Here is a 25,568-nt window from a genome sequence, read left to right as displayed (position 1 = left end):
CTCTAATTCATCCCAAAGGTGTTCTATCGGGTTGAGGTCAGGACTCTGTGCAGGCCAGTCAAGTTCATCCACACCAGACTCTGTCATCCATGTCTTTATGGACCTTGTTTTGTGCACTGGTGCACAGTCATGTTGGAAGAGGAAGGGGCCAGCTCCAAACTGTTCCCACAAAGTTGGGAGCATGAAATTGTCCAAAATGTCTTGGTATGCTGAAGCATTCAGAGTTCCTTTCACTGGAACTAAGGCTCCAAGCCCAGCTCCTGAAAAACAACCCCACACCATAATCCCCCCTCCACCAAACTTTACACTTGGCACAATGCAGTCAGGCAAGTACCGTTCTCCTGGCAACCGCCAAACCCAGACTCGTCCGTCAGATTGCCAGATGGAGAAGCGCGATTCGTCACTCCAGAGAACGCGTCTCCACTGCTCTAGAGTCCAGTGGCGGCGTGCTTTACACCACCGCATCCGACGCTTTGCATTGCACTTGGTGATGTATGGCTTGGATGCAGCTGCTCGGCCATGGAAACCCATTCCATGAAGCTCTCTGCGCACTGTTCTTGAGCTAATCTGAAGGCCACATGAAGTTTGGAGGTCTGTAGCGATTGACTCTGCAGAAAGTTGGCGACCTCTTCGCACTATGCGCCTCAGCATCCGCTGACCCCACTCCGTCAGTTTACGTGGCCTACCACTTCGTGGCTGAGTTGCTGTTGTTCCCAAACACTTCCACATTCTTATAATACCGCTGACAGTTGACTGTGGAATATTTAGGAGCGAGGAAATTTCACGACTGGATTTGTTGCACAGGTGGCATCCTATCACAGTTCCACGCTGGAATTCACTGAGCTCCTGAGAGCGACCCATTCTTTCACAAATGTTTGTAAAAACAGTCTGCATGCCTAGGTGCTTGATTTTATACACCTGTGGCCATGGAAGTGATTGGAACACCTGATTCTGATTATTTGGATGGGTGAGCGAATACTTTTGGCAATATAGTGTATATCTGGATCCTTGAAGTGCACTTCTTGTTGGAGGTTTCAGTGAGAACACACTACTTGCCTAGAGCATAACATTATGACCACCTGCCTAATATTGTGTTGGTCCCCCTTTTGCTGCCAAAACAGCCCAAGGCATGGACTACACTAGGTCCCTGAAGGTGTGCTGTGGTATCTGGCACCAGGATGTTAGCAGCAGATCCTTGAAGTCCTGTAAGTTGCAAGGTGGGGCTTCCATGTGAACTCGCAACTTACGGGACCTAAAGGATACTTTTGATAGATACTGACCACTGCAGAACGGGAACACCCGACAAGAGCTGCAGTTTTGGAGATGCTCTTATCCAGTGGTCTAGCCATCACAATTTGGACCTTCGTCAAACTCGCTCAAATCCTTACGCTTGCCTATTTTTCCTGCTTCTAACACATCAACTTTGAGGACAAAATGTTCACTTGCTGCCTAATATATCCCACCCACTAACAGGTGCCATGATGAGATCATCCGTCTTACTCACGGCACCTCTCAGTGGTCATAATGTTAGGCCTGATCGGTGTATACTATACTAGGGATGTGGTAGCTTAGTGGTTAAGGTGCTAGATTAATGATTAGAAGGTTGTGAGTTTGCTACTACTGTATTAGCTGCCCAGAGTCATCCATTGCTACAGTAGCAAACATAACACCAGAGTTTTAGCCACCATTTTGTCCGAAAAAAATCAAAAAGAAGCAAAGATGATCCGTTCTAATACCTTTAATTCAGGCAACACTTTATGCACAAAATATATAGAATATAGAGAAAGTATATATTAGTAAACATGATTTCTGTGCAGCTCTCGTTCTCACTGTACAAACATGAAGAACACAAATAAACACACACACACACACGCAAGCCAGAGTTCAGCGCTATAGGCATGTGCACATATTAAATCCTTATATCGTCATCATCATCATCATCATCATCACTCCTGATCACTCTTTATCATAATAGTCAGGATGGTGTACTGAAGAAAAAAAAAATAAAGGCAACAGGAAGAGGCAGAGGAAGTGAGGAGCATCCACTATGTTTCTGTGCTTTCACAGTAAACTTGTAGAGGAGGACACTTCTTTATAAAAAGCCGTCCTGAACGCAGCTATGTTCCGAAGCGTAAACCGAAAATAAAGCTGTATATCAGGACATCTATACACACACACACACGTTTTGGTAGCTATTGCATATGACACGCAAGGGAATTGTGGGATACGGGACTGGCAGCTTGACCGGCGTCACTTTGGCAACAGGCACGGAGCAAAAGGCGGATTGTCATTCGAACAGGAGATTATAGAAAAATATTTCGTTTCTCACGAAGTGTTTCAATACCGTTTTCAACACACACTTGCTGACTAGAGTGTGTTAAGGATTGAACGAATCGGTTAATTTTTGCTGGCATAAAAGCTAAAGCCTGTCTAAATGATTTTCAGAGACTCACAGACACCAGATACGGCCTCGCTAGGCCATAGCGTGCTAATCAGAATTGAAATACATTATCATACGATATTTAAAAAATTCCCTTGCTGATTTTAATCTCAGTATCGACAGCATCACAGTATGAAGTAAATAACCTAGCATGCTATCTATCGATCTATCGGCAGTTAGCTGTCACAAAAGTACCACAGTTTCTCTCATGTAGAGATGAATGAGAACAATGCGAATTAAACTGCTTCTGTTTACACTCTGTTTACGAAGTCATCCCACAGCACTGTTTTCTGGACACCGCTAATGCACAGCTAGTTGGATTTAGGTGAAGTCAACAAGGGCAGGTCAAAGGCAGCACTGAAACACGGAAGAAACATAAAAAGCAATAAAAAGTGAGAAACTGTTTTGGGGAGAAAAGAAAAGTCTCAAGTCCATTCGCTGGTGGCTAAACGGTTCCGCTTCATCTCTTAAGTGCTTAAATGTTTCGTTTTTTAAATGCTAATAATCAACATCGTGTCAATGTTTTTGTGCGTCACACGATTAATCCTGACATAACTAGCAATGCCACTGAATAGATACGTCACAGACTCAATAAAGGGCGGAGCTTAAGTTACAATCGATTAGCCGATCACAAACCTGATCACACAACACCACCACTGACCTCTCTTTTAACTTCCATACTGACAAATTGGATATAAATTATTCCCAAAAATTTTTTACCTCAGGTTATCTATCTGGCTTGCATTACTTGGCTAAGTGTTGAGTGAACTAGTGACTAGCTACATAACACCATACAGCAACTTGTAGAGCAGTAATCAGTTACTAAATATGGATCTTGTGTATTTTATGCAGTGAAAGGAAAGGTTAGCGTGGCTAATCCAATTAAATCTTAAAAGCTCCAGCTTTATTGAACCGGGAACATTTCAGTCCGGAACCCGTAGCATTAGTGCATTACTAAATATATAATGTAAATATTCTTTCAGAGGTTAAACGTCTGTAACACAAATCCCGGTGTGTGAACGCTGAAACACACATGCACACACACACTAGATTTGTTGGTGTTTCCGCTTAACTAACCGAAGCATAAACCTTTATAATACAAAATAAACACGTCATAAATTCTTATTTACACTAAAATGTGTGCATCATGGGATTGCACTGGCACTTGCACTGGTGGTGTGGTGAAGCGAGGGAGAAAAATACGAGTGCATGGACCCGTTTTTAATCAAACACACACACACACACACATACAGCACAGATATTTGCATTACACCTTATTTTCCAGAGTCTAAGACGTCTCGTATAATGAATTGAGGACTGCTATAACATAAGTGGTTCAGCTTCAGACACTAAACGTAACAAAGAACAGCTAAAAATCATTTCATTAACAGATCAAACTTGATTGTTAGTGTTGGCAAATTGCGGCATAAGACTCTTCAAGTTAGTAACAGAAACTTTAACTCCACAGCTATCCTGTCAGTGATTATTTGCCTCATAATGAACATCAGTGCATTAGCTGTGATTCTGGTTGCCATGGCAACAACAATTTTTCATGGTAAAAGCCAAAAATTTGAATGTGATCGGCCAAAAATATGTCTTATAGTCTGGAAAATACAGCCTTCTGTTTCTCTCTCTATTAAACACACACACACACACACACACATTACAAAGTGCATGTATTGTAAGGAAGGATGACTTACACACGATACAGATATACAGTCTCACCTGGCCATCATACACATAACACCCTGCTTATAAAACGAGGACACGGACACACACACACACTCATTCGCCTCACGGATGAAACATGCTGCATCCAAAAGCAGAGCCGTAACAAAGCGCTAGCGTGTTCAGGTCCATGAACGGTGTAGAAACTCCAGCCAGCGCTGACGATTCGTACAGAGCGCCATGTTAAGGTCTCAAGATCTAAAAAGTCTCTATTACAGGTGCGATACTTCAGCTGTTGTTGCAGTGCCACGCTCCAGATGTTGGAGAGAGATCCAGGCATGCGGGGATATGTTGGAGGCGGAGCAGTGTCGAAGGAAGGCGGGGTTCGGTCAGCTGAAAGCTGAAATCCGAAATCCGGGCGTGTTCAGTGCTCAGTTTGTTGTGCCGAGTTTGGCGATGAGTTCATCGCAGATCTTGGTGAGCTCCTCGATTTCCTGATTCTGAGCAAACACAAAGGAGAGTATGGAATAAGAAAAGGGATAAGTCGTCTAGTCATCACAATTTGGCCCTTTGCTCAAATCCTTACGCTTGCCCATTTTTCCTGCTTCTAACACATCAACTTTGAGGACAAAATGTTCACTTACTGCCTAATGTATCCCACCCACTAACAGCTGAGGAGATAATCAGTCTTATTCATGGCACCTGGCAGTAGTCATAATGTTATGGCTGATCAGTGTATAAAGTTCTATCTTATCTTGAGAGTGTGTAGTGAAAGTGCAGTTATTCAGAATACACTGGGATTTCATTAAGAGCTCTCAGACTGAAGGTAAAAATATTTACCTTTTGTTCCAGCGCTCTGTCCAGAGACTCCACCTTCATCTGCTCCTTCCTCAGGCTAGCGTTCAGCGCCACACACTCAGCATTCGCTCTCGCACGCACCTGAGCGATCTCTTCATTCGCCCTGCAACGCACGTGTGTTAATGATACTGATCCGTCGTCTGTGCACACACCTACTACAATCATTCTACTATACATCAACATGTAGAAGTAATGTGTCTTAGTGTTTGGTCAGAAACACAGTGCATTCAATACAACACACTAACAGAACATCTGAGGTACACATGCGCGCACACACACACACACGCACACACACGCACACACACAGGCTAAAATATACACCTGCTCTAATGATGCATTCGAGTTACTCACACACACAGACACACATGCTAAAATACACACCTGCTCTAATGATACACGTGTTACACACACACACCTGTTCTAAATACACACCTAATACACCTGTGTCACACACACACACACACACACACACCACAAAGGCTAAAATACACACCTGCTCTAATGATACACGTGTTACACACACACACCTGTTCTAAATACACACCTAATACACCTGTGTCACACACACCACAAAGGCTAAAATACACACCTGCTCTAATGATACACGTGTTACACACACACACCTGTTCTAAATACACACCTAATACACCTGTGTCACACACACCACAAAGGCTAAAATACACACCTGCTCTAATGATACACGTGTTACACACACACACCTGTTCTAAATACACACCTAATACACCTGTGTCACACACACACACACACACACACACACCACAAAGGCTAAAATACACACCTGCTCTAATGATACACGTGTTACACACACACACCTGTTCTAAATACACACCTAATACACCTGTGTCACACACACCACAAAGGCTAAAATACACACCTGCTCTAATGATACACGTGTTACACACACACACCTGTTCTAAATACACACCTAATACACCTGTGTCACACACACACACACACACACACCACAAAGGCTAAAATACACACCTGCTCTAATGATACACGTGTTACACACACACACCTGTTCTAAATACACACCTAATACACCTGTGTCACACACACACACACACACAGACTAAAATACATACCTGCTCTAATGATACACTTGAGTTACATACACACCTGCTCTAAATACACACCTAATACACCTGTGTCACACACACACACACACACACTCGGACACAGGCTACAATACAAGCCTGCTCTAATGATGCATCAGAGTTACACACACACCTGCTCTAATGATGCATCTGAGTTACACACACACCTGCTCTAATGATACACATGTATTACACACACACCTGTTCTAAATACACACCTAATACACCTGCATTGCACACACACACACACACACACACTCTGTAAATACACACCGGTTCTAATGTCATACCATGGAGTACACAAACCTGTACTATATATACACAGCTGCTCTTACTGAAATTGTGTGCTAAATGTGTTGTGTGAAGCTGTGTAGTGTGTAGTCTATGTGGTGTGTAGTTGTGTAGTCTGTGTAGTGTGTAGTCTGTGTTGTGTGTTGTTGTGTAGTGTGTAGTCTATGTGGTGTGTAGTTGTGTAGTCTGTGTGGTGTGAAGTTGTGTAGTGTGTAGTCTATGTGGTGTGTAGTGTGACGTTGTGTAGTGTGTGTGGTGTGTAGTTGTGTAGTCAATGTGGTGTGAACTTGTGTAGTGTGTAGTCTATGTGGTGTGAAGTTGTGTAGTGTGTATTCTATGTTGTTTGATGTCTATGTTGTGTGAAGTTGTGTAGTGTGTAGTCTATGTTGTGTAGTGTGTAGTCTATGTGGTGTGTAGTTGTGTAGTGTGTAGTCTATGTTGTGTAGTGTGTAGTCTATGTGGTGTGTAGTTGTGTAGTGTGTAGTCTATGTTGTGTAGTGTGTAGTCTATGTGGTGTGTAGTTGTGTAGTGTGTAGTCTATGTTGTGTAGTGTGTAGTCTATGTGGTGTGTAGTTGTGTAGTGTGTAGTCTATGTTGTGTAGTGTGTAGTCTATGTGGTGTGTAGTTGTGTAGTGTGTAGTCTATGTTGTGTAGTGTGTAGTCTATGTGGTGTGTAGTTGTGTAGTGTGTAGTCTATGTGGTGTGAAGCTCTGTAGTGTGTATTCTATGTTGTTTGATGTCTATGTTGTGTGAAGTTGTGTAGTGTGTAGTCTATGTGGTGTGAAGTTGTGTAGTGTGTAGTCTATGTTGTGTAGTGTGTAATCTATGTGGTGTGTAGTTGTGTAGTGTGTAGTCTATGTGGTGTGAAGCTGTGTAGTGTGTATTCTATGTTGTTTGATGTCTATGTTGTGTGAAGTTGTGTAGTGTGTATTCTATGTTGTTTGATGTCTATGTGGTGTGTAGTTGTGTAGTGTGTAGTCTATGTTGTGTGAAGCTGTGTAGTGTGTATTCTATGTTGTTTGATGTCTATGTTGTGTGAAGTTGTGTAGTGTGTATTCTATGTTGTTTGATGTCTATGTTGTGTGAAGTTGTGTAGTGTGTATTCTATGTTGTTTGATGTCTATGTTGTGTGAAGTTGTGTAGTGTGTATTCTATGTTGTGTAGTGTGTAGTCTATGTTGTGTAGTGTGTATTCTATGTTGTTTGATGTCTATGTGGTGTGAAGTTGTGTAGTGTGTATTCTATGTTGTTTGATGTCTATGTTGTGTGAAGTTGTGTAGTGTGTAGTCTATGTTGTTTGATGTCTATGTTGTGTGAAGTTGTGTAGTGTGTAGTCTATGTTGTGTAGTGTGTAGTCTATGTGGTGTGTAGTTGTGTAGTGTGTAGTCTATGTGGTGTGAAGCTGTGTAGTGTGTATTCTATGTTGTTTGATGTCTATGTTGTGTGAAGTTGTGTAGTGTGTAGTCTATGTGGTGTGAAGTTGTGTAGTGTGTAGTCTATGTTGTGTAGTGTGTAATCTATGTGGTGTGTAGTTGTGTAGTGTGTAGTCTATGTGGTGTGAAGCTGTGTAGTGTGTATTCTATGTTGTTTGATGTCTATGTTGTGTGAAGTTGTGTAGTGTGTATTCTATGTTGTGTAGTGTGTAGTCTATGTTGTGTAGTGTGTAGTCTATGTGGTGTGAAGCTGTGTAGTGTGTAGTCTATGTTGTTTGATGTCTATGTTGTGTGAAGCTGTGTAGTGTGTATTCTATGTTGTTTGATGTCTATGTGGTGTGAAGTTGTGTAGTGTGTATTCTATGTTGTTTGATGTCTATGTTGTGTGAAGTTGTGTAGTGTGTAGTCTATGTTGTGTAGTGTGTAGTCTATGTGGTGTGTAGTTGTGTAGTGTGTAGTCTATGTTGTGTAGTGTGTAGTCTATGTGGTGTGTAGTTGTGTAGTGTGTAGTCTATGTTGTGTAGTGTGTAATCTATGTGGTGTGTAGTTGTGTAGTGTGTAGTCTATGTTGTGTGTTGTGTAGTGTGTAGTCTATGTTGTGTGTTGTGTAGTGTGTAGTCTATGTTGTGTGTTGTGTAGTGTGTAATCTATGTGGTGTGAAGCTGTGTAGTGTGTAGCCTATGTTGTGTGTTGTTGTGTAGTGCGTAGCCTATGTTGTGTGTTGTTGTGTAGTGTGTAGTCTATGTTGTGTGTTGTTGTGTAGTGTGTAGCCTATGTTGTGTGTTGTTGTGTAATGTGTAGTCTATGTTGTGTGTTGTTGTGTAGTGTGTAGTCTATGTTGTGTGTTGTTGTGTAGTGTGTAGCCTATGTTGTGTGTTGTTGTGTAGTGTGTAGCCTATGTGGTGTGTTGTTGTGTAGTGTGTAGTCTATGTGGTGTGTTGTGTAGTGTGTAGTCTATGTGGTGTGTTGTTGTGTAGTGTGTAGTCTATGTTGTGTGTTGTTGTGTAGTGTGTAGCCTATGTTGTGTGTTGTGTAGTGTGTAGTCTATGTTGTGTGTTGTTGTGTAGTGTGTAGTCTATGTTGTGTGTTGTTGTGTAGTGTGTAGCCTATGTTGTGTGTTGTTGTGTAGTGTGTAGTCTATGTGGTGTGTTGTTGTGTAGTGTGTAGCCTATGTTGTGTGTTGTTGTGTAGTGTGTAGTCTATGTGGTGTGTTGTTGTGTAGTGTGTAGTCTATGTGGTGTGTTGTTGTGTAGTGTGTAGTCTATGTGGTGTGTTGTTGTGTAGTGTGTAGTCTATGTTGTGTGTTGTTGTGTAGTGTGTAGTCTATGTTGTGTGTTGTTGTGTAGTGTGTAGTCTATGTGGTGTGTTGTTGTGTAGTGTGTAGTCTATGTGGTGTGTTGTTGTGTAGTGTGTAGTCTATGTTGTGTGTTGTTGTGTAGTGTGTAGTCTATGTGGTGTGTTGTGTAGTGTGTAGTCTATGTGGTGTGTTGTTGTGTAGTGTGTAGTCTATGTGGTGTGTTGTTGTGTAGTGTGTAGTCTATGTGGTGTGTAGTTGTGTAGTGTGTAGTCTATGTGGTGTGTAGTTGTGTAGTGTGTAGTCTATGTTGTGTGTAGTTGTGTAGTCTATGTTGTGTGTAGTTGTGTAGTGTGTAGTCTGTTTTGTGTGTTGTGTGACGTTGTGTAGTCTGTGTGGTGTGTAGTTGTGTAGTGTGTGTGGTGTGTAGTTGTGTAGTCAATGTGGTGTGAACTTGTGTAGTGTGTAGTCTATGTGGTGTGAAGTTGTGTAGTGTGTATTCTATGTTGTTTGATGTCTATGTTGTGTGAAGTTGTGTAGTGTGTAGTCTATGTTGTGTAGTGTGTAGTCGATGTGGTGTGTAGTTGTGTAGTCTATGTGGTGTGAAGTTGTGTAGTGTGTATTCTATGTTGTTTGATGTCTATGTTGTGTGAAGTTGTGTAGTGTGTAGTCTATGTTGTGTAGTGTGTAGTCTATGTGGTGTGTAGTTGTGTAGTGTGTAGTCTATGTTGTGTAGTGTGTAGTCTATGTGGTGTGTAGTTGTGTAGTCTATGTTGGGTAGTGTGTAATCTATGTGGTGTGTAGTTGTGTAGTCTATGTGGTGTGAAGCTGTGTAGTGTGTAGCCTATGTTGTGTGTTGTTGTGTAGTGTGTAGTCTATGTTGTGTGTTGTTGTGTAGTGTGTAGTCTATGTGGTGTGTTGTGTAGTGTGTAGTCTATGTGGTGTGTTGTTGTGTAGTGTGTAGTCTATGTGGTGTGTTGTTGTGTAGTGTGTAGTCTATGTGGTGTGCTGTTGTGTAGTGTGTAGTCTGTGGTGTGTAGTTGTGTAGTGTGTAGTCTATGTTGTGTGTAGTTGTGTAGTCTATGTTGTGTGTTTCTGCTCAGTCTCACTTGTCGAGTTTCTCCTCAGCGTGGATTTTCAGCACATTATAACGCTGCTCCTCCTGTTTGATCCGCGCTAAATATTCCTGAGCGCACTTCTTCAGCACCTCCTCATTCTGACCATGACAAAAACAAAAGAAGAACACAAACATCAGGAACTAGCGCTGCCATCAGAACAGGACACGAAACTAGCGTTACATTACAGAGCGCACAAAACTAGCATTATAGTCAACAAGTAAACAGAGAAACTAGCATAATGCTACAGACGCTAACACAAAAATTAGCATTATAGTAAACAAGTAACTAACATTATGCTACAGAAGCTAACATGAAAACTAGCGTTATAGTAGTAAGTTTAACAGAAAAACTAGCATTATACTACAGAAGCTAGCACAAGAACTAGCATAATAATAAACAAGTTACTAGAGTAACTAGCATTATGCTACAGAAGCTAGCACAAAAACTTGAATGTAAACAACTTCTGCTTAACATGACTGTTAATCAGAGAATGCTAGAAAATGCTAACCAGAAATCTACCAATGCTAGTTCACTAATGCTAGCACAAATAAGCGGCCTAGCTAGCCAGCCTAACCCTGAATAGAACACAGTTGTGAAATGTGTTTCCTTTCACCTTCTTGAACCCCTCCAGCACGGTCTTCATGTTCTCGTAGCGGCGGAACAGGTCCGAGAGCGAGCGCTCGACTGAGTTGAGATCGGACAGGGCTTGATCCCGCTCGGCTGTCAGCTGCTGGACGCTCTTCTGAGAGCCCATGTTCTTCCTCTGCTCGTCTTCTGTGAGGTAGAGGAGGAGGGAGTGTCCCGTGATTAAGCTGAGTTATGTCAATAGCGCTGATATTATATGCTAATTCTAGTGAGGAATATTAGTGTATATGTGATTCGCATGAAAAATGTGGTATCATTAGCATTACTGGCTAGCTAGAGTTCCTCTATGAAGAGTGCATCTACAATGTTAATTAGCTAGCTAGCACGTTACAGGAAGTGAGTTTGTTCATCATTAGCATAGGTGTGTGGCACAATATTAGCTTCCTGTCTTGCTAATGCACGTATTACTGAAGCGTATGATTAGCATTATTAACGCTAATATCTGAGTGTTAGCAAGCTAATCATGACCCACCGATCATCTGTGCCACCGTCTTCTCATATTCTGCCACGATTTTCCTGTCAGGAAACACAAACGCACGTAAGTTCATGTAATTTCATACGCTAACTTGTTGAAGAAGTGCATCATGGGAGCTGTGGATTACCTCATCTCCAACACCTCCATTCTGCTCTCCTCGTATTTCCTCTTCCACTCATTTGCCTCGATCTCTTTCGTGATTATCTGTACACACACACACACACAATTTATTGTAAACTGTATCACTTTAACCCGCTTGTTAGCTTAGCATGCAATATCTGAAACAAAAGTTTACGTCATGAATATGCGCTAACAATTAGCATATCTGTTAAGTTAAATATATTTAGGTAATGAGGTAAATTCTCGCACTGAAATCTAGCATTATAGTCAGCAATTACAGAGGAACTAGCATTATGCTTCAGAGGCTAACATGAAAACTAGCATTATAAACAAGTTATTAGAAGCACTAGCATAATGCTACAAAAGCTAACATAAAAACTAGCATTACAGAAAACAAGTTATTAGAGGAACTAGCGTTAGGCTACAGAAGCTGACATGAAAACTAGCACTTAAACAAATTCTGGTTGATAAGACTGTTGATGAATGTGCGCTAACGATTAGCATATCTCTTAAAAATATTGAGGTTATGAGGTACTTCCTCTGGGCAATGTTTAACGCTAATGCCTCGTCATTTAGCGTAGCTTGTTGCATAAAAACTGCTGTTTGAAAATGTTAGCATTTTAACATGGCTGTTACACTGACAGTCAGGCTAATGCTACAATGCTAACGTAGATGCTACTCCATGTTGTGATCCTGAGATATCTAAAACTGACCTCCTCTCTGATGAGAGTCAGAACAGCGGCTTTGTCCATCTCGGTGAGCGGGATGGAGTCAAGGTTGGGGCTGGTCTTCTCCAAGCTCTCGTCCTATAACACACACACACACACACACATAACCTTAAAGCACTTTGGAGCCATTAAATCATGTGATATGAACTGTTTTTATCTATTTATTCGCCTTCAGTGAGCTCTTTAGCCTGGTCAGGGTTGATGGTCAGGGATTGCGGTGAATTCCAAACCTATACTGGGAACACTGGGCAATGAGATGGGAATTTTTGTCTTTTTTAAATAATAGTGGGTTCCTGTGGGTTCTCCGGTTTCCTTCAACCTCCCAAATGTTAGTAGGTGGGACTGGCCATGATAACTTGCCTCTAGGTTCAAATGAGAGTGTGTGTGTGTGTGTGTGTGTGTATACACTATGTGTACATAGTGATACAGTTTTCTGTTCCTCTTTGCAGAGAAACATGTGGAAATTTCTGTCCATTGTAATCTCCCCCCCCCCCCCCCCATCTGCCACATCAGGCATAAATACAGTGTGTGTGTGTGTGTGTGTGTGTGTGTGTGAGAGAGAGAGAGAGAGAGAGAGAGAGAGAGAGAGATGTGTTTATTAGAAGGCGTCCTTGGACAGATTAGGATATGTGTGTGCTGTGTTAATCTACTTTACAGGACATGATTATGTTTCTCAGACGATCATGCACACACACACACACACACACACACGCTTGTTATGCTAACCAACTTCACCTCAAGCACAAGTCAGCTGCGTGTTGTGTTTCATTTTATCACAAGTACATTTTCATTCGAATGAACAAACAAAAAAATATAAATATATAAATATATATAATTTTATATCTATTATAATTATATTTATTTTCAGTTCATTAAAGAAATCTGGATAAATAGATGCCGTTTTTATTTTAATTAAAAAAGAAATATATATATATTAAAAAAAATTACACACAAGCTGTGCGGAAAAACAAGCTTAAAGTACTAAACAGATATTATCATTATTATTATTATTATTATTATTATAGTTATAAAAAAAGAAAAGAAAAATATTTTTGTATAATAGCACAAGACTTACAGGTGTGCAGATTTCCTTCTCTGGAAAAAGGTCTTTTTTCGCTAGCTCGATGTCTGAAAAAAGCAAACACACACACACACACACTTGTTACTTGTACTTATTATAAAACACAGTAGAAAATCTTCCATGTTCATGAAATCTTTTGCTGCATTAAGGACATTAAGGACATTAAGTACTACTATTAGAGGTCATTATTCTGAACTCCGAAGTTCTGACCAGGAAAAAAATAAATAAATAAATTTCTCCTCGGCAACTTGAGATCGTTTCCTCAACTCTTTCAACCAGATACATGGAATCAGCATCACCCAGCAGGCTTCTCAGCAGTAAACACAGTACCTTTAGTCTCACTGTAGATGTATTGGCTTGTTAAAACTCTAACACTGACTCTACACTTCACTGTGCTGGGGATTAATCACACCGAGTTGTGCAACATGCAGGGGTTTTTCCATGTTTTTTTCCCTTTTCCACTTTGTAGCTTGCATGCACAGAGGATGAACCACGTCTGAGGTAAGTTTATATTGTACACAGATATGAAAGGCTTTATGAAGTACTCTGCTGTATTTAATTGGAGGGTAATGGTGTTTTAGGACACAGACATACGGTCTATTGTTTATTTAGGATTCTGTTAGGAATCCATTAGACATCAAATCACACATGATGAGGTTATACGTGAAGGAAAAAGGGAAGGGAGGGGAAGGAAAGGGAAGTAAAGGTTTAAGGAAGGGAAAGGGAAGGAAAAGAAAGAGAAGGTTTAAGGAAGGGAAGGGAAAGGAAGGGGAAGGTTTAAGGAAGGCAAGGGAAGGGAAGGAAAAGAAAGGAAAGGGGAGGGAAGGTTTAAGGAAGGGAAGGTTTAAGGAAGAGAAGGGAATGGAAGGGAAAGAAAGGAAAGGGGAGGGAAGGTTTAAGGAAGGGAAGGTTTAAGGAAAGCAAGGGAAGGCAAGGGAAGGCAATAAGGGAAGGCAATAAAATAAAATAAAATAAAATAAAATAAAATAAAATAAAATAAAATAAAATAAAATAAAATAAAATAAAATAAAATAAAATAAAATAAAATAAAATAAAATAAAATAAAATAAAATAAAAAAGGAAAAGCAAGGAAAGGAAAAGAAAAGACCAGTGATCATTAGAGCACTGTATAGCCACTAGAGGGCAGCACTGTACTGAAGTAAACGCTACAGTCTGGACCATACACACACACACACTGTGTGTTTCTAGTGACCGACTCTACACTCTACACTGCTGCAGTATATACCAGGTTGTCAAGCCAGATCTCTGAAGATCTGAAGATGCCTAAAACTCCTCTCTTAATAAAACCATCTTGTGGACAGAAACAGAAGTGAAAAATGCCCTAAAAAGAATGGAGACTCCACTTTAGTCCACTCCATTAGGGGGCAAAATAGAGCAATAAGCAGACAGCTATTGACTCACCATACACGCTGATGTCAGATAATGGAACAAATGTCCATTTGAGTCACACTACAAAATGTGGAAAAGTTTATTTAATTTTATTTTATTTTTATTAATCAATCATTCAATCAATTATAAATGAATAAATAGTAATTAATAATAATAATAATAATATTTATTTATTTATATTTATTTATTTTTATTTTTTAAAAATTATAAAAACACTTTAAAATAAAAGCTTTTGGAGACTTTTTTGTGTAATGTGTTGCAATTTGCTCACCAGTTTTCAGATAAATAGAGGAGTTGTTGTTGATGTTATTGATCTATTAAAACCTTACATATTATATATATATATATATATATATATATATATATATTTTTTTTTTTTTTTTTTTTTTTTCCGGTCCCGTTCACTTGACACTGGAAAAAGTGTAGCTCATGTTACTCGTAGTGTAGTATTGAGTATATGAGAAGGATGATTTGGTATACTAGAGTCACGTGAGCACTTCAGAAATCCCTCAGCAGCTTTGTTTTTCTACTGTGAGTAAGTTCAATTCAATTCAATTCACTGGACACTGGACAGTAAATAGTGAGTAAGTGTGTAACTTTTGCTTGTTTTAGCCAAAAATGATCCAATGATTCAGCAGAAAAAGGCAAAGTGACGTAACTACAGTTCCTGCTGCATGCTTCAGGGGGAGAAATGAATGAAGGGTATATTATAATGTTTGCAATATTTATATACGTGTAGCTGCTGCTCTCACCGTCTTCTGTTTTTGACGTCTTTGTTGTTTTATCGTGTTTCTGCATCGTGCACGTAGATGCGAGTTTCTCCTCATCGGTGGCGTGACGTACAGGTTCCTCCTGTTCTTCTTCAACCTGCACATGCACACACACACACACACACACACACAGACACACGCACACACACACACAGACACACACACAGAGTGATGAATCACAGATTGAACAGGGTCAGTGCCAGCACTGCTCGACTGGGGAAGAAGAGAGAAGGGCAAGAGAAAAAGAAGAAGGGTTAGAGAGAGAGAGAAAGCGAGAGAGAGAGAGAGAGAGAGAGAGAGAGAGAGAGAGAGGAGCGGGGACAACAGAAATAGATATGGAGAAAAAACAAGACACAGAAGGACAAGGGCCAATAAAAACACGGGGTCAAGAACAATGGAAAGATAGAGTGATGGAGAGAAAGTCATGGAAAGAAGATGAACAGACATTCTAGCATAAATAAAAGGAGAGAGGAAAAGGCAGAAAGTGATTAAAAACATGGGGTGAAAAGAATGAGGGACAGATGGAGGGATAAACAGAAAAAGGAGAGAGGGAGAGTGACATTTGCTGAGTCACTGCGCTAATCCTTATTACACTGACTCAGCATCTCCATATACAGGCAACACAGGGTCTCTCTCTCTCTCTCTCTCTCGATCCTTCCCTCTCTCTAGTAAACGAGTGTCATACCTGCTTGCAGACGTCCAGCGCTAACGACGTGTTCTCATACTTCTGCACTTTGCATGTGTTCCTGCAGAGAGAGAGAGAGAGAGAGAGAGAGATCAGAGAGAGAAAGAGATGAGAGAGAGACACACACACACAAACACGCACACACACAAACACACACACACACAAACACACACGCACACACCCACACGCACAAACATGCACAGGGTTCAAGGGTTACGACTAAAGTTATTACATCACTAGATTCTTCATCTCTGTCACTCCAGTGTTTCAAATTAGGAGGCGGAGCCTGTGAGAGCTGTGTATCACCCTTAAACCAAACTTTACACACACACATGCATGCACACACACACACACACACACACACTGCATCCCGCTGACCTCATCACTGTCACTGCCTAAATATCAATGGTCACACACAATAGCATATCAATACATACCAGGACAAATCAGTAACCAAAGAACACACACACACACACACACACGACCTGTTTATCAGCTACAGAGAGACACCAAAGGACAATCTGTTCGACACTGACAGGAAACCGATAAAGCACAGAGACAGAGAGGAACAGAGACAGACAGACAGGCAGGCAGGCAGACAGACAGGCAGACAGACAGGGAGACACAGTGGATACTTACAGCAGCATACAGAGAAAGCGAGCTTGTTCATTGGTCCTGATGAGAAACACACAGGAGGACAGGAAGAGGAGGATGAAGAGAGGAAGACAAGAAAAGGTTGAAGTGTTAGACATGAGTGGAGGAATGAGGAAAAGGAGCAGGTGGGACAGCAGATTAGTAGCCAACACACACACACACACACACACACACACACAGAGTAAACGAGTACACAGCTCAACAGGGACATCAGTGATCAAACACTACCTCTGTGAAGAGGTAGTAATATATATAATATATATATATATATATATATATATAATATATCCATCCATCCATCCATCCATCCATCTATCTATCCATCTTGTGATCTCCAAACAAGGCCGCAGGTAGCCGTGGCTGGGATTAGTACTGCCTCTGTTGTGGGAGGGATGGAATTATGCTCACTTCACCTGTCAATCACACTGACTCTAGGCAATCACAGGCATCTGAGAGCTCATGTATTACTTTGCTCTGTGTCCTGTGAAAAGGCATTATGGGTAATTTCACGTGTTTTGGGTGAAGCAGGTGTTAGGCTTCCCCATATCCAGTTTGTAGCATCCAGCACATCTGGCACAGAAGGATCAATCCAGCTGAGCGACATTACGGCTTTAATGCTTTTGTTTGTTTTTTTCTGTAATTATACAGAATGACACGATTATACCTGAATACAAAATTACACCTGTCTGTTATGTATTCACCTGTCTGTCTGATGTAGAGAGATGTACAGACAGACAGATATAAAACCATGTACAGAGACAGACAGGTATAGACAGACAGGAAGAGATGTATAGACAGACAGGAAGAGATGTATAGACAGCCAAAGACAGACAGACAGACAGACAGAGATGTATAGATAGACAGACAGACAGACAGCAAGAGTTGAATAGACAGACAGATGGGAAGAGATGTATAGACAGGCAGCCACAGACAGACATAAAGAGATGTATAGTCAGACAGACAGGAAGAGGTGTATAGACAGAGAGACATGAAAAGTTGTATAGACCAACGGACAGAAAGACAGACAGACAGACAGAAAGAGATGTATAGATAGACAAGAAGAGATGTATAGCCACACAGACACAGACAGACAGATAGAAAAATATGTATAAACATACAGACAGGAAGAGATGTATAGACAGACAGCCACAGACAGAAAGACAGACAGGAAGAGATGTATAAACAGATATCCACAGACAGACAGAAAGAGATGTATAGACAGACAGGAAGAGATGTATGTATAGACAGACAGACAGACAGGCAGGCAGGCAGGCAGGCATAAAATGATGTATGAAACAACAGAAAGAGATGTATAGACAGAAAGACAGACAGGTAGAGATGTATAGACAGACAGACAGGTAGAGATGTATAGACAGACAGACAGAAAGAGATGTGTGAAACAACAGAAAGAGATGTATAGACAGACAGACAGACAGGTAGAGATGTATAGACAGACAGACAGACAGGTAGAGATGTATAGACAGACAGACAGAAAGAGATGTGTGAAACAACAGAAAGAGATGTATAGACAGACAGACAGATAGACAGATAGACAGACAGACAAAAAGATATGTATAGAGAAAAAAAACAAACAGACGTAAAGTATTAAGTGATGTTTCGCCAGAGAGAGACATATACACAGACAGACAGAGATGTATAAAGACAGATACATAGTCAGAAAGGAAGAAGGGCACACAGATGTTTAGGCAACAAGAGACTTATAGTCTAACACGGGTCAAAAAAGGTCGTGGACCCCTGATCTAACAGAGAGACAAAGAGAAATAGACAAATATAGACAGCCAGAGATGTATAGACAGACAGATATGTAGAAAGATAGACAGACATATAGACAGAAGGTCAGACAATCAAACAGACAGACGTACAGACAGATAGACCTTTAGACAGATTATTGCTCTCAGCCAATGAGAACACTGAGTGTGTATTAGCAAGTGTGTATTAGTGACTACCAATAAACTTTTATCCATTCACACGTCACTCACGTGATGATCTTGTCTTTGTTCTTCTTGGGTGACTGTCTCACTTTCTTCTCCTCTACCAGAGGATGCTCTTTACTGTGGTCCTCCTTCATCTTCTCATCGCTGGCTCTCTCCGAGTCATCGCTCTCTACGATCTTGTTAGACGGCTTAAAGGCATCCGGCGAGTCGTCGAAGTTATCGGGACTGAAATTGTACGATGCTTTCGGGAGTTTCGGAGAGTTCCGGGCTTTGTTTTTCCCTCCAAAAGGATCGAAATCGGGATCGTCCCATTGGCTCGGGTCAAAGTTGTAGGACTTTTTGGGGAGAGGAATGTCGTCCACATTTAGAGGAGTGTCTGTGTCGTTTTCTGCCACCGTCGCTTTGGGCTTCTGTTTTTTAGACGCAAGTTTGTTTCCAGGTTTGTTTCCTCGTTTCTGAGACGGAGATTTTTTCCGCTCTTGGACTTGGGACGTCTGTTCTGAATCGTGGGAATTTTCAGGCAGAGGAACATCATCCGTCTCTCGTCCCGGTTCCGTTCCTGCAGGTTCCTGATTTTGAACAGTTTTACTTCCTTGTTTCAGGGATTCAGCATCATCTTCGTCCTGGAGGTTTGTCTCCGCTTCGAAGGTGTATGATTTTTTGGGAAGAGGAATATCGTCCACGTTTACAGGACTGGGTGTGACCGGTTCCATCACAGTGGATTCAGGAATGAGAGGAGATTTCATCTTGGGAATTTCCGGAAGAATGGCGTTACAGTCCGAATCATCGGTGTCTGGTTTTTGACACTGGTCCTGGTTCGTAAGTTTCGGCTCTGATGTTACGGTGATGGACAAGACGTCCTCGTCTATGAAGAGAAACAGAGAGAGATTTCATTTTAAAACAATATTTTGGCAAATTGCATGACAATTGGCCAATGTCAAAATTTCTGCTGCATCCTGATTGGTCAGAAGCATCAACACTTTTCTGCTGATCTAAATATCATTACATCCTTTCGTTGTTATAGCACCCCAAGTGGTAGAATTGTGTAATGTTTCATTACAGTGTTCCTCTTTGACATATTTGGTGTCTGTAAAATTGAATCATTATGTAAATCATTACTGAAGCAATAAAGCGACTGTTTATAACAAATAACAGTAGCTTAAGTAGCACCACATACCTTTCTGAGTGAGTGCAAAAGTTTGCACACCCTGTGAACAATGTAAATGTATTCATAGCAACAGGATGTTTATTGTGTCAAGCTTTGCAGTCGTTGTACAAGACTTTTATCGCACATAAGTAACACTGTCAAACTGTGGCATTAACATTGCATCAGTGTGGATGGAAATTTATTCATCAGGCCTTTTCAATCAGTATTTTGAAATGAATGGATTTCTAGCCACAAGTCTGATATAAAATGAGTCAGAGACATGTGTTTTCCCCTCTGTCTGATAACCTTACACAGAATGCCAGATATGTATATTTTAATTTGCCTTAAAGTTTTTTTTTCCATTGCTGAGCATCTTCTGGATCATCTCAACTGTAATATCAAGTCTGAATAGAAAATCTTTTTCTTTATATATTTTCCTACTGATTTGGCTTATACTGATTGTTGTATTCAATGTTCACCTTTCCTATCAATTGCATATTCAGCCACTAGTCACCATGTTGTTGTTGTTCTTTCAGCTGCTCCCAGTTTGGGATCGCCACAGTGGATCATTTAGTCCGCAAATGTTTCGATTTGGCACAGGTTTTATGCTGGATGCCCTTCCCGACACAACCCTCTCATTTAATCCGGGCTTGGGACCGGCACTGAGAGCTAATTTTTCAGTGGCTGGATCAGCGCCCTGCCTGGGAATCGAACCCAGGCCACGGGAATGAGAGCATGGGATCCGGTCGCTGGAGCACCAGGAAGCCTTTGCCACTAGTCACCATCAATGCAACAAAACAAAGCGAAATGAAACAAGAGTGAAATGAAGGAGTCCTGCTCAATACACTATTTTTACATGCTGCCAAAAATGATCCCATGTTGTTGTTTGTTCATTTCTTCCTCACTCTGCAGTCTCTGCCAACATGCACTGATGCAATTTAAATCATCCCATCAATCCAATCTTTTAAATTAGAGGTTTCGGGGCATTTCCGATTGCTTAACATCATCCTGGCAGCTGGATGCTGATTTATCTCCAAGAAGGCATAATTGTGGTTCCACCGGTAAATTAAAGCCCAACTACTCGTCAAGTATTTTACGCTGAAATGGCTGAACTAAAGAACATTCCCAAATCAAATGTAATTAAGTGCCTTCTTCTTCCTTACATTTCCAACGTAGATTATTTCCAGCTATCCCCATCCTGTAAAGACTAGATGGTGTATAATAATGTACTATGTACTATTTTGTAATGGATGAATTTCACTCGGCAGCATGGTCACTTAGTGGTTAGCACTTTTGCCTTACAGCAAGAAGATCCCGGGTTCGAACAGGCAGGGACCTTTCTGTGTGGAGTTTGCATGTTGGGTGCCTGTGTGGGTTTACCCTGGGTACTCTGGTTTCCTCCCACAATCCGAAAACATGTACATTAGGTTGATTGGTAATTCCAAATTGCCCATAGGAGTGAGTGTGAGTGTGTGTGGTTGTCTGTTTATATGTGTGGCCCTGTGATGGACTGGCGACCTGTCCAGGGTGTACCCCTGCCTTTCGCCCAGTGTGTGCTGGGATACACTCCAGCAGATCCCCGTGACCCTAATTAGGAATAAAGCGGGTATAGAACATAGATGGATAGATGAATTTCCCCCTAGCTTCCCTTACCACATTTTATTATTAACATTGCAGCTAAGCATTAAAATAACAGTGTTTTCTACTCAAAAGTACAACCTGAGCTCAAGTCTTTTTGTTTATAACTAGAAAAGTTTCCCCAATGTGTTTAAGGTCATGTGCTAAATAATATGGATTTAAAATATATGTTTCAATGTATGCAGAAGTTCATTTACTCATCTGCCAAAAAGATCAAATCATAGCTAAATAAACTTCATGATCCCTCTCACACCCATACACAGTCACAACACGCCCACGCATCTTCATAGAAACAAATAAAACAAACACTCCTGGCCAAGAATACACCCTATGATGTAGGTCAGCCGCAGTGTAAGAGTTCTTAGAGGAAGTGCAATTGTTAAAGCAGCAGAACAGACTTCCTCTGTGCTGAAGAGAGGAAACGCATCGTTCGGGACGCCCGAGCTTCAACAATGACCTCCTTTTTCTCTGCGGCCTTTCTAAACACGTCAGCGCCACAGCCGAATACATCACGCTGCTGAAACACACCCCAACTCTCCCCCAACCCTGGAAACTATTTTTAGTAACCAAGCACATTTCCTCTTCCAGTTGAAAAATGAAATAAGGACTCACAGCACACACACACACACACAAATCACTTTCTTAATGAAGCTTTACTCAGTAATCACAATCCAATCTGGTTCATTTTGCTCACATAAGCCAAAAAAAAACCTACTACGGTTTTCCGTCTTTCATTATAAAGTGGGCGTGGCTAACCCTGACTTTTTCTTCTTCTCCTTCCGACCTTTCCCTTCACAGCGAATCGTCTCTCTCCACCTATCCCTATCTTCTGCATCCTCAACACTTTGCACCCACTAGCTTCATATCCTCATTTATTCCATCCATATTGCCTTTCGCCCAATGTGTGCTGGGATAGGCTCCAGCAGATCCCTGTGACCCTAATTAGGAATAAAGCGGGTATAGAAAATGGATGGATGGATGAATTTCCCCCTAGCTTCCCTTACCACATTTTTTTTTTAACATTGCAGCCAAACATTAAAATAACAGTGTTTTCTGCTCAAAAGAACAACCTGCCCTCAAGTCTTTTTGTTTATAACTAGAAAAGTTTCCCCAAATACTATCCCTATCTTCTGCATCCTCAACACTTGCACCCACTAGCTTCATATCCTCATTTATTCCATCCATATTCCTCCTCTTTGGCCTTCCTCTTTGCCTCCTGCCTGGCAGCTCCATGTCCAACATTCTCCTCACTCTCCCTCCTCTGAACATGTCCAAACCATCTTAATCTGGCCTCCCTAACTTCGTCCAACATGAGCCGTCCCTCTGATGTACTCGTTCCTAATCCTGTCCAACCGTGTCACTCCCAAAGAGAACCTCAACATCTTCAGCTCTGCTACCTCCAGCTCTGACTCCTGTCTCTTCCTCAGCGACACTGTCTCTAATCCATACAGTATGGCCGGTCTCACCACTGTCTTGCACCGTGGCTAACCCTGACTAAAGCTTATATAAGATTCACGATAAAGATTTCGTTAAAATTTGAAATTTGAGCATTCGCTTTAAATCTCAATGATGTAGCAAGAAAAGCGACCTGCCAGCTGAGAGAGAGAGAGAGAGAGGGAGAGAGAGAGAGAGAGAGAGAGAGGGAGAGAGCATTATCTTAAGTTAGGTTGTAATGTAACGTTACTGTAATGTTAAACATGCCTTTTATGTAGCATCATGGTCCTTTTACTGTGTACTGTGCCAGCTGTAGATGGTTGAAATGACAATAAAAGCTTCTTGACTTGACAACGTTGTGACTGGAAATGTCTGCCCTAAACTTCCTACAGATACACATCCCAAAATCTGTTAATATTTATGACTGTTATGTAAAAAAAAAAAAGGTCTTCAGAAATCCAGAATGTTCTAGAAATGGAACTGTAACTGTAAGAGTTAGCAAGCAACCTAGCATGAGGTAAAGGTTGAGCTAGCGAGTAAAAGGCGAACCGGCTTTGTGTGGCAAGTTTATCGTGAAACGAGCGACTAAAACAAAAGCTGAAACAGCAAGTGAAAACTAACCATCAAGCAAAAGCAACCGAACAAACAAACAAACAAACAAAAAGAACTAATAGACAAAAGCAAACTAGCACGCGCTTGTAGGCAGTGGTGCTTTTCCTTTGAGTTCTCTTCTAATTCTCATTAGTGTACTCTGTGCTCATTCTCTGCTGCTTTAGAGTAGCTCTGCTGCTGCTTTGAACTTTTATGAGCAGTTAAAGAAGCTTAATAACATGTTAGCAAAAGACATCTGTGTCCAATCACACTGGTGGAGATTTACGACGCAGGGCCACGTGTCCAACACACGCAGATGGAGCTTGGTAGGATCTTCAGGTAGGATTTTCACACTCATCACTGTTGCTAAGGCAACAGCAGAGTGAAGATAGAAAATATAGCTCTGTGAGTGTGTGTGTGTGTGTTTTCAACCCAGGCATAAGAATATCTTTAAGGAATGAAAGCTGTTCTTTACCTGCGATGTGTGTTGTGGGTGGAGTCTGCAGTTGATGGACAGGAGACTCCGTCTCGGGCGTCTCGAACTGACCCTCTGAATCCGAGCTAAACAAACAAACAAAGAAAAAAAAAACAATAAAAATAAATTTACATTTAATGGGTTTCATTAGGAGTATAATTGGGAAAGACGGGGATAAAGGCCACACCTTCTTCACTAAGAGTGACAGGCTCACATGCTATGTCCACTTCACTAGGAACGACAGGCGCACAGGCCACGCCCACTTCACTAGGAGTGAAAGACTCACAGGCCACAGCCACTCCACTAAGAATGACAGACTCACATGCCAGGCCCACTTCACTAGGAGTGATAGACTCATAGGCCACACCCACTCCACTAGGAATGATAGACTCACAGGCCACACCCCTTTCGTTAGGACTGAAAAGCACACAGGCCACACCCCCTTCATTAGGATTGAAAAGCAACAGGCCACACCCCCTTCATTAGGATTGAAAAGCACACAGGCCACACCCCCTTCATTAGGATTGAAAAGCACACAGGCCACACCCCCTTCATTAGGATTGAAAAGTACACAGGCCATGCCTCCTTCACTACAGAGCAAAGGTTTCCTAGACATACACCCACACATACCATCATACACACACACACACACACACACACACAGATGACTGGTTGTATCTTTCTGTATTTCTGAGCAGCTCTGAGTCAGATAGAGAAATGAGTCACTCAGTGTGTGTGTGTGTTTGTTCCTTGCTGTTTAATGAAGTGCTCTGTGTATTTGTGTTTGTCATTGTGAACAGCCACAGTTGTTCCAGGAATGTGGAAAGAAAAGAAAATGAACAAAGGAAAAACAAAGGAAAAGAAAGAGAAGGAGAGAAAGAGAGAAAGAGAGAAAGTCTTCGGAAAGGAATGCTAGCACAAAGACAGGATGTAAACAGCAGAGCTCTCACTAAACTGCCAAACCACAGCTGCGCTTCTCCTTATCCTCACACACACACACACACACTCTTTTTTCATTTCTGTCTGGTGAAAAGGCCAGTCACTTGCATGAGAAAGGATGCAGGACACAGAAGGAAGTCGCTTCAGGTGGCAGTTCCCTTCATTTTGTGCTGAATTTCTGTAGAAAAATTACCAACGTGGTTTTACAAACCAGAGCCAATAAAAAAACTAGCTGCAGTCATTTCATGCTGTAAAAACACACAAACAAACAAATAAATAAATATATAAATAAAATTAAAATTGAGGAACTGCTTAGAATGTAGTAGCACTTATACCAGATATCCATCATTCGGTCAGTATGTGCAGGTTTCTACAAGTAGTCCCAGGTTGCTACAGGTTCTTCAATGTTTCTACAGGTTATCATGGGTTTCTACAGGTTGTTTCATGTATCTACAGGTTTGTAACAGGATTCTACAGGATGTCCTGGGTTTCTACAGATTGTCACAGGATAATACATTTTGTCCCAGGTTTGTTCTAGGTTTCTACAGGTTGTGTTAGGTTTCTACAGGTTGTTATAGGATGTCCAAGGTTTGTACAGGTTG

At 41.3% G+C, this 25,568-nt stretch overlaps 1 protein-coding gene across 5 annotated transcripts in view; it reads right to left on the bottom strand.

Moving 5' to 3' along the window:
- Positions 1–1,723: 1,723 nt before the first annotated feature.
- Positions 1,724–25,568, bottom strand: part of tacc1 (transforming, acidic coiled-coil containing protein 1) — a 50,021-nt gene continuing 26,176 nt past the window's right edge. For 4 of the 5 annotated variants that reach the window (XM_058411524.1, XM_058411525.1, XM_058411523.1 and 1 more), the window contains exons 2-14: positions 24,028–24,113; positions 18,788–19,607; positions 16,773–16,808; positions 16,134–16,194; positions 15,431–15,545; positions 13,263–13,315; positions 12,173–12,265; positions 11,467–11,543; positions 11,337–11,380; positions 10,833–10,993; positions 10,211–10,317; positions 4,949–5,069; positions 1,724–4,608 (exon numbers count right to left, since the gene is read on the bottom strand). In XM_058411524.1, coding sequence (XP_058267507.1) covers positions 4,540–4,608; positions 4,949–5,069; positions 10,211–10,317; positions 10,833–10,993; positions 11,337–11,380; positions 11,467–11,543; positions 12,173–12,265; positions 13,263–13,315; positions 15,431–15,545; positions 16,134–16,194; positions 16,773–16,808; positions 18,788–19,607; positions 24,028–24,113 — 1,843 coding nt within the window. In that variant the 3' untranslated portion in view covers positions 1,724–4,539. The remainder of the gene's footprint in view (positions 4,609–4,948; positions 5,070–10,210; positions 10,318–10,832; positions 10,994–11,336; positions 11,381–11,466; positions 11,544–12,172; positions 12,266–13,262; positions 13,316–15,430; positions 15,546–16,133; positions 16,195–16,772; positions 16,809–18,787; positions 19,608–24,027; positions 24,114–25,568) is intronic. The other variant, XM_058411521.1, reaches the window with a different exon arrangement.

The sequence above is a fragment of the Hemibagrus wyckioides genome, linkage group LG16 (genome assembly GCF_019097595.1).
Source record: "Hemibagrus wyckioides isolate EC202008001 linkage group LG16, SWU_Hwy_1.0, whole genome shotgun sequence".
Classification (NCBI taxonomy): Eukaryota; Metazoa; Chordata; class Actinopteri; order Siluriformes; family Bagridae; genus Hemibagrus; species Hemibagrus wyckioides.
The sequence above is the reverse complement of the archived record's forward strand: the minus strand, read 5'-3'. Positions and strand labels throughout refer to the sequence as shown.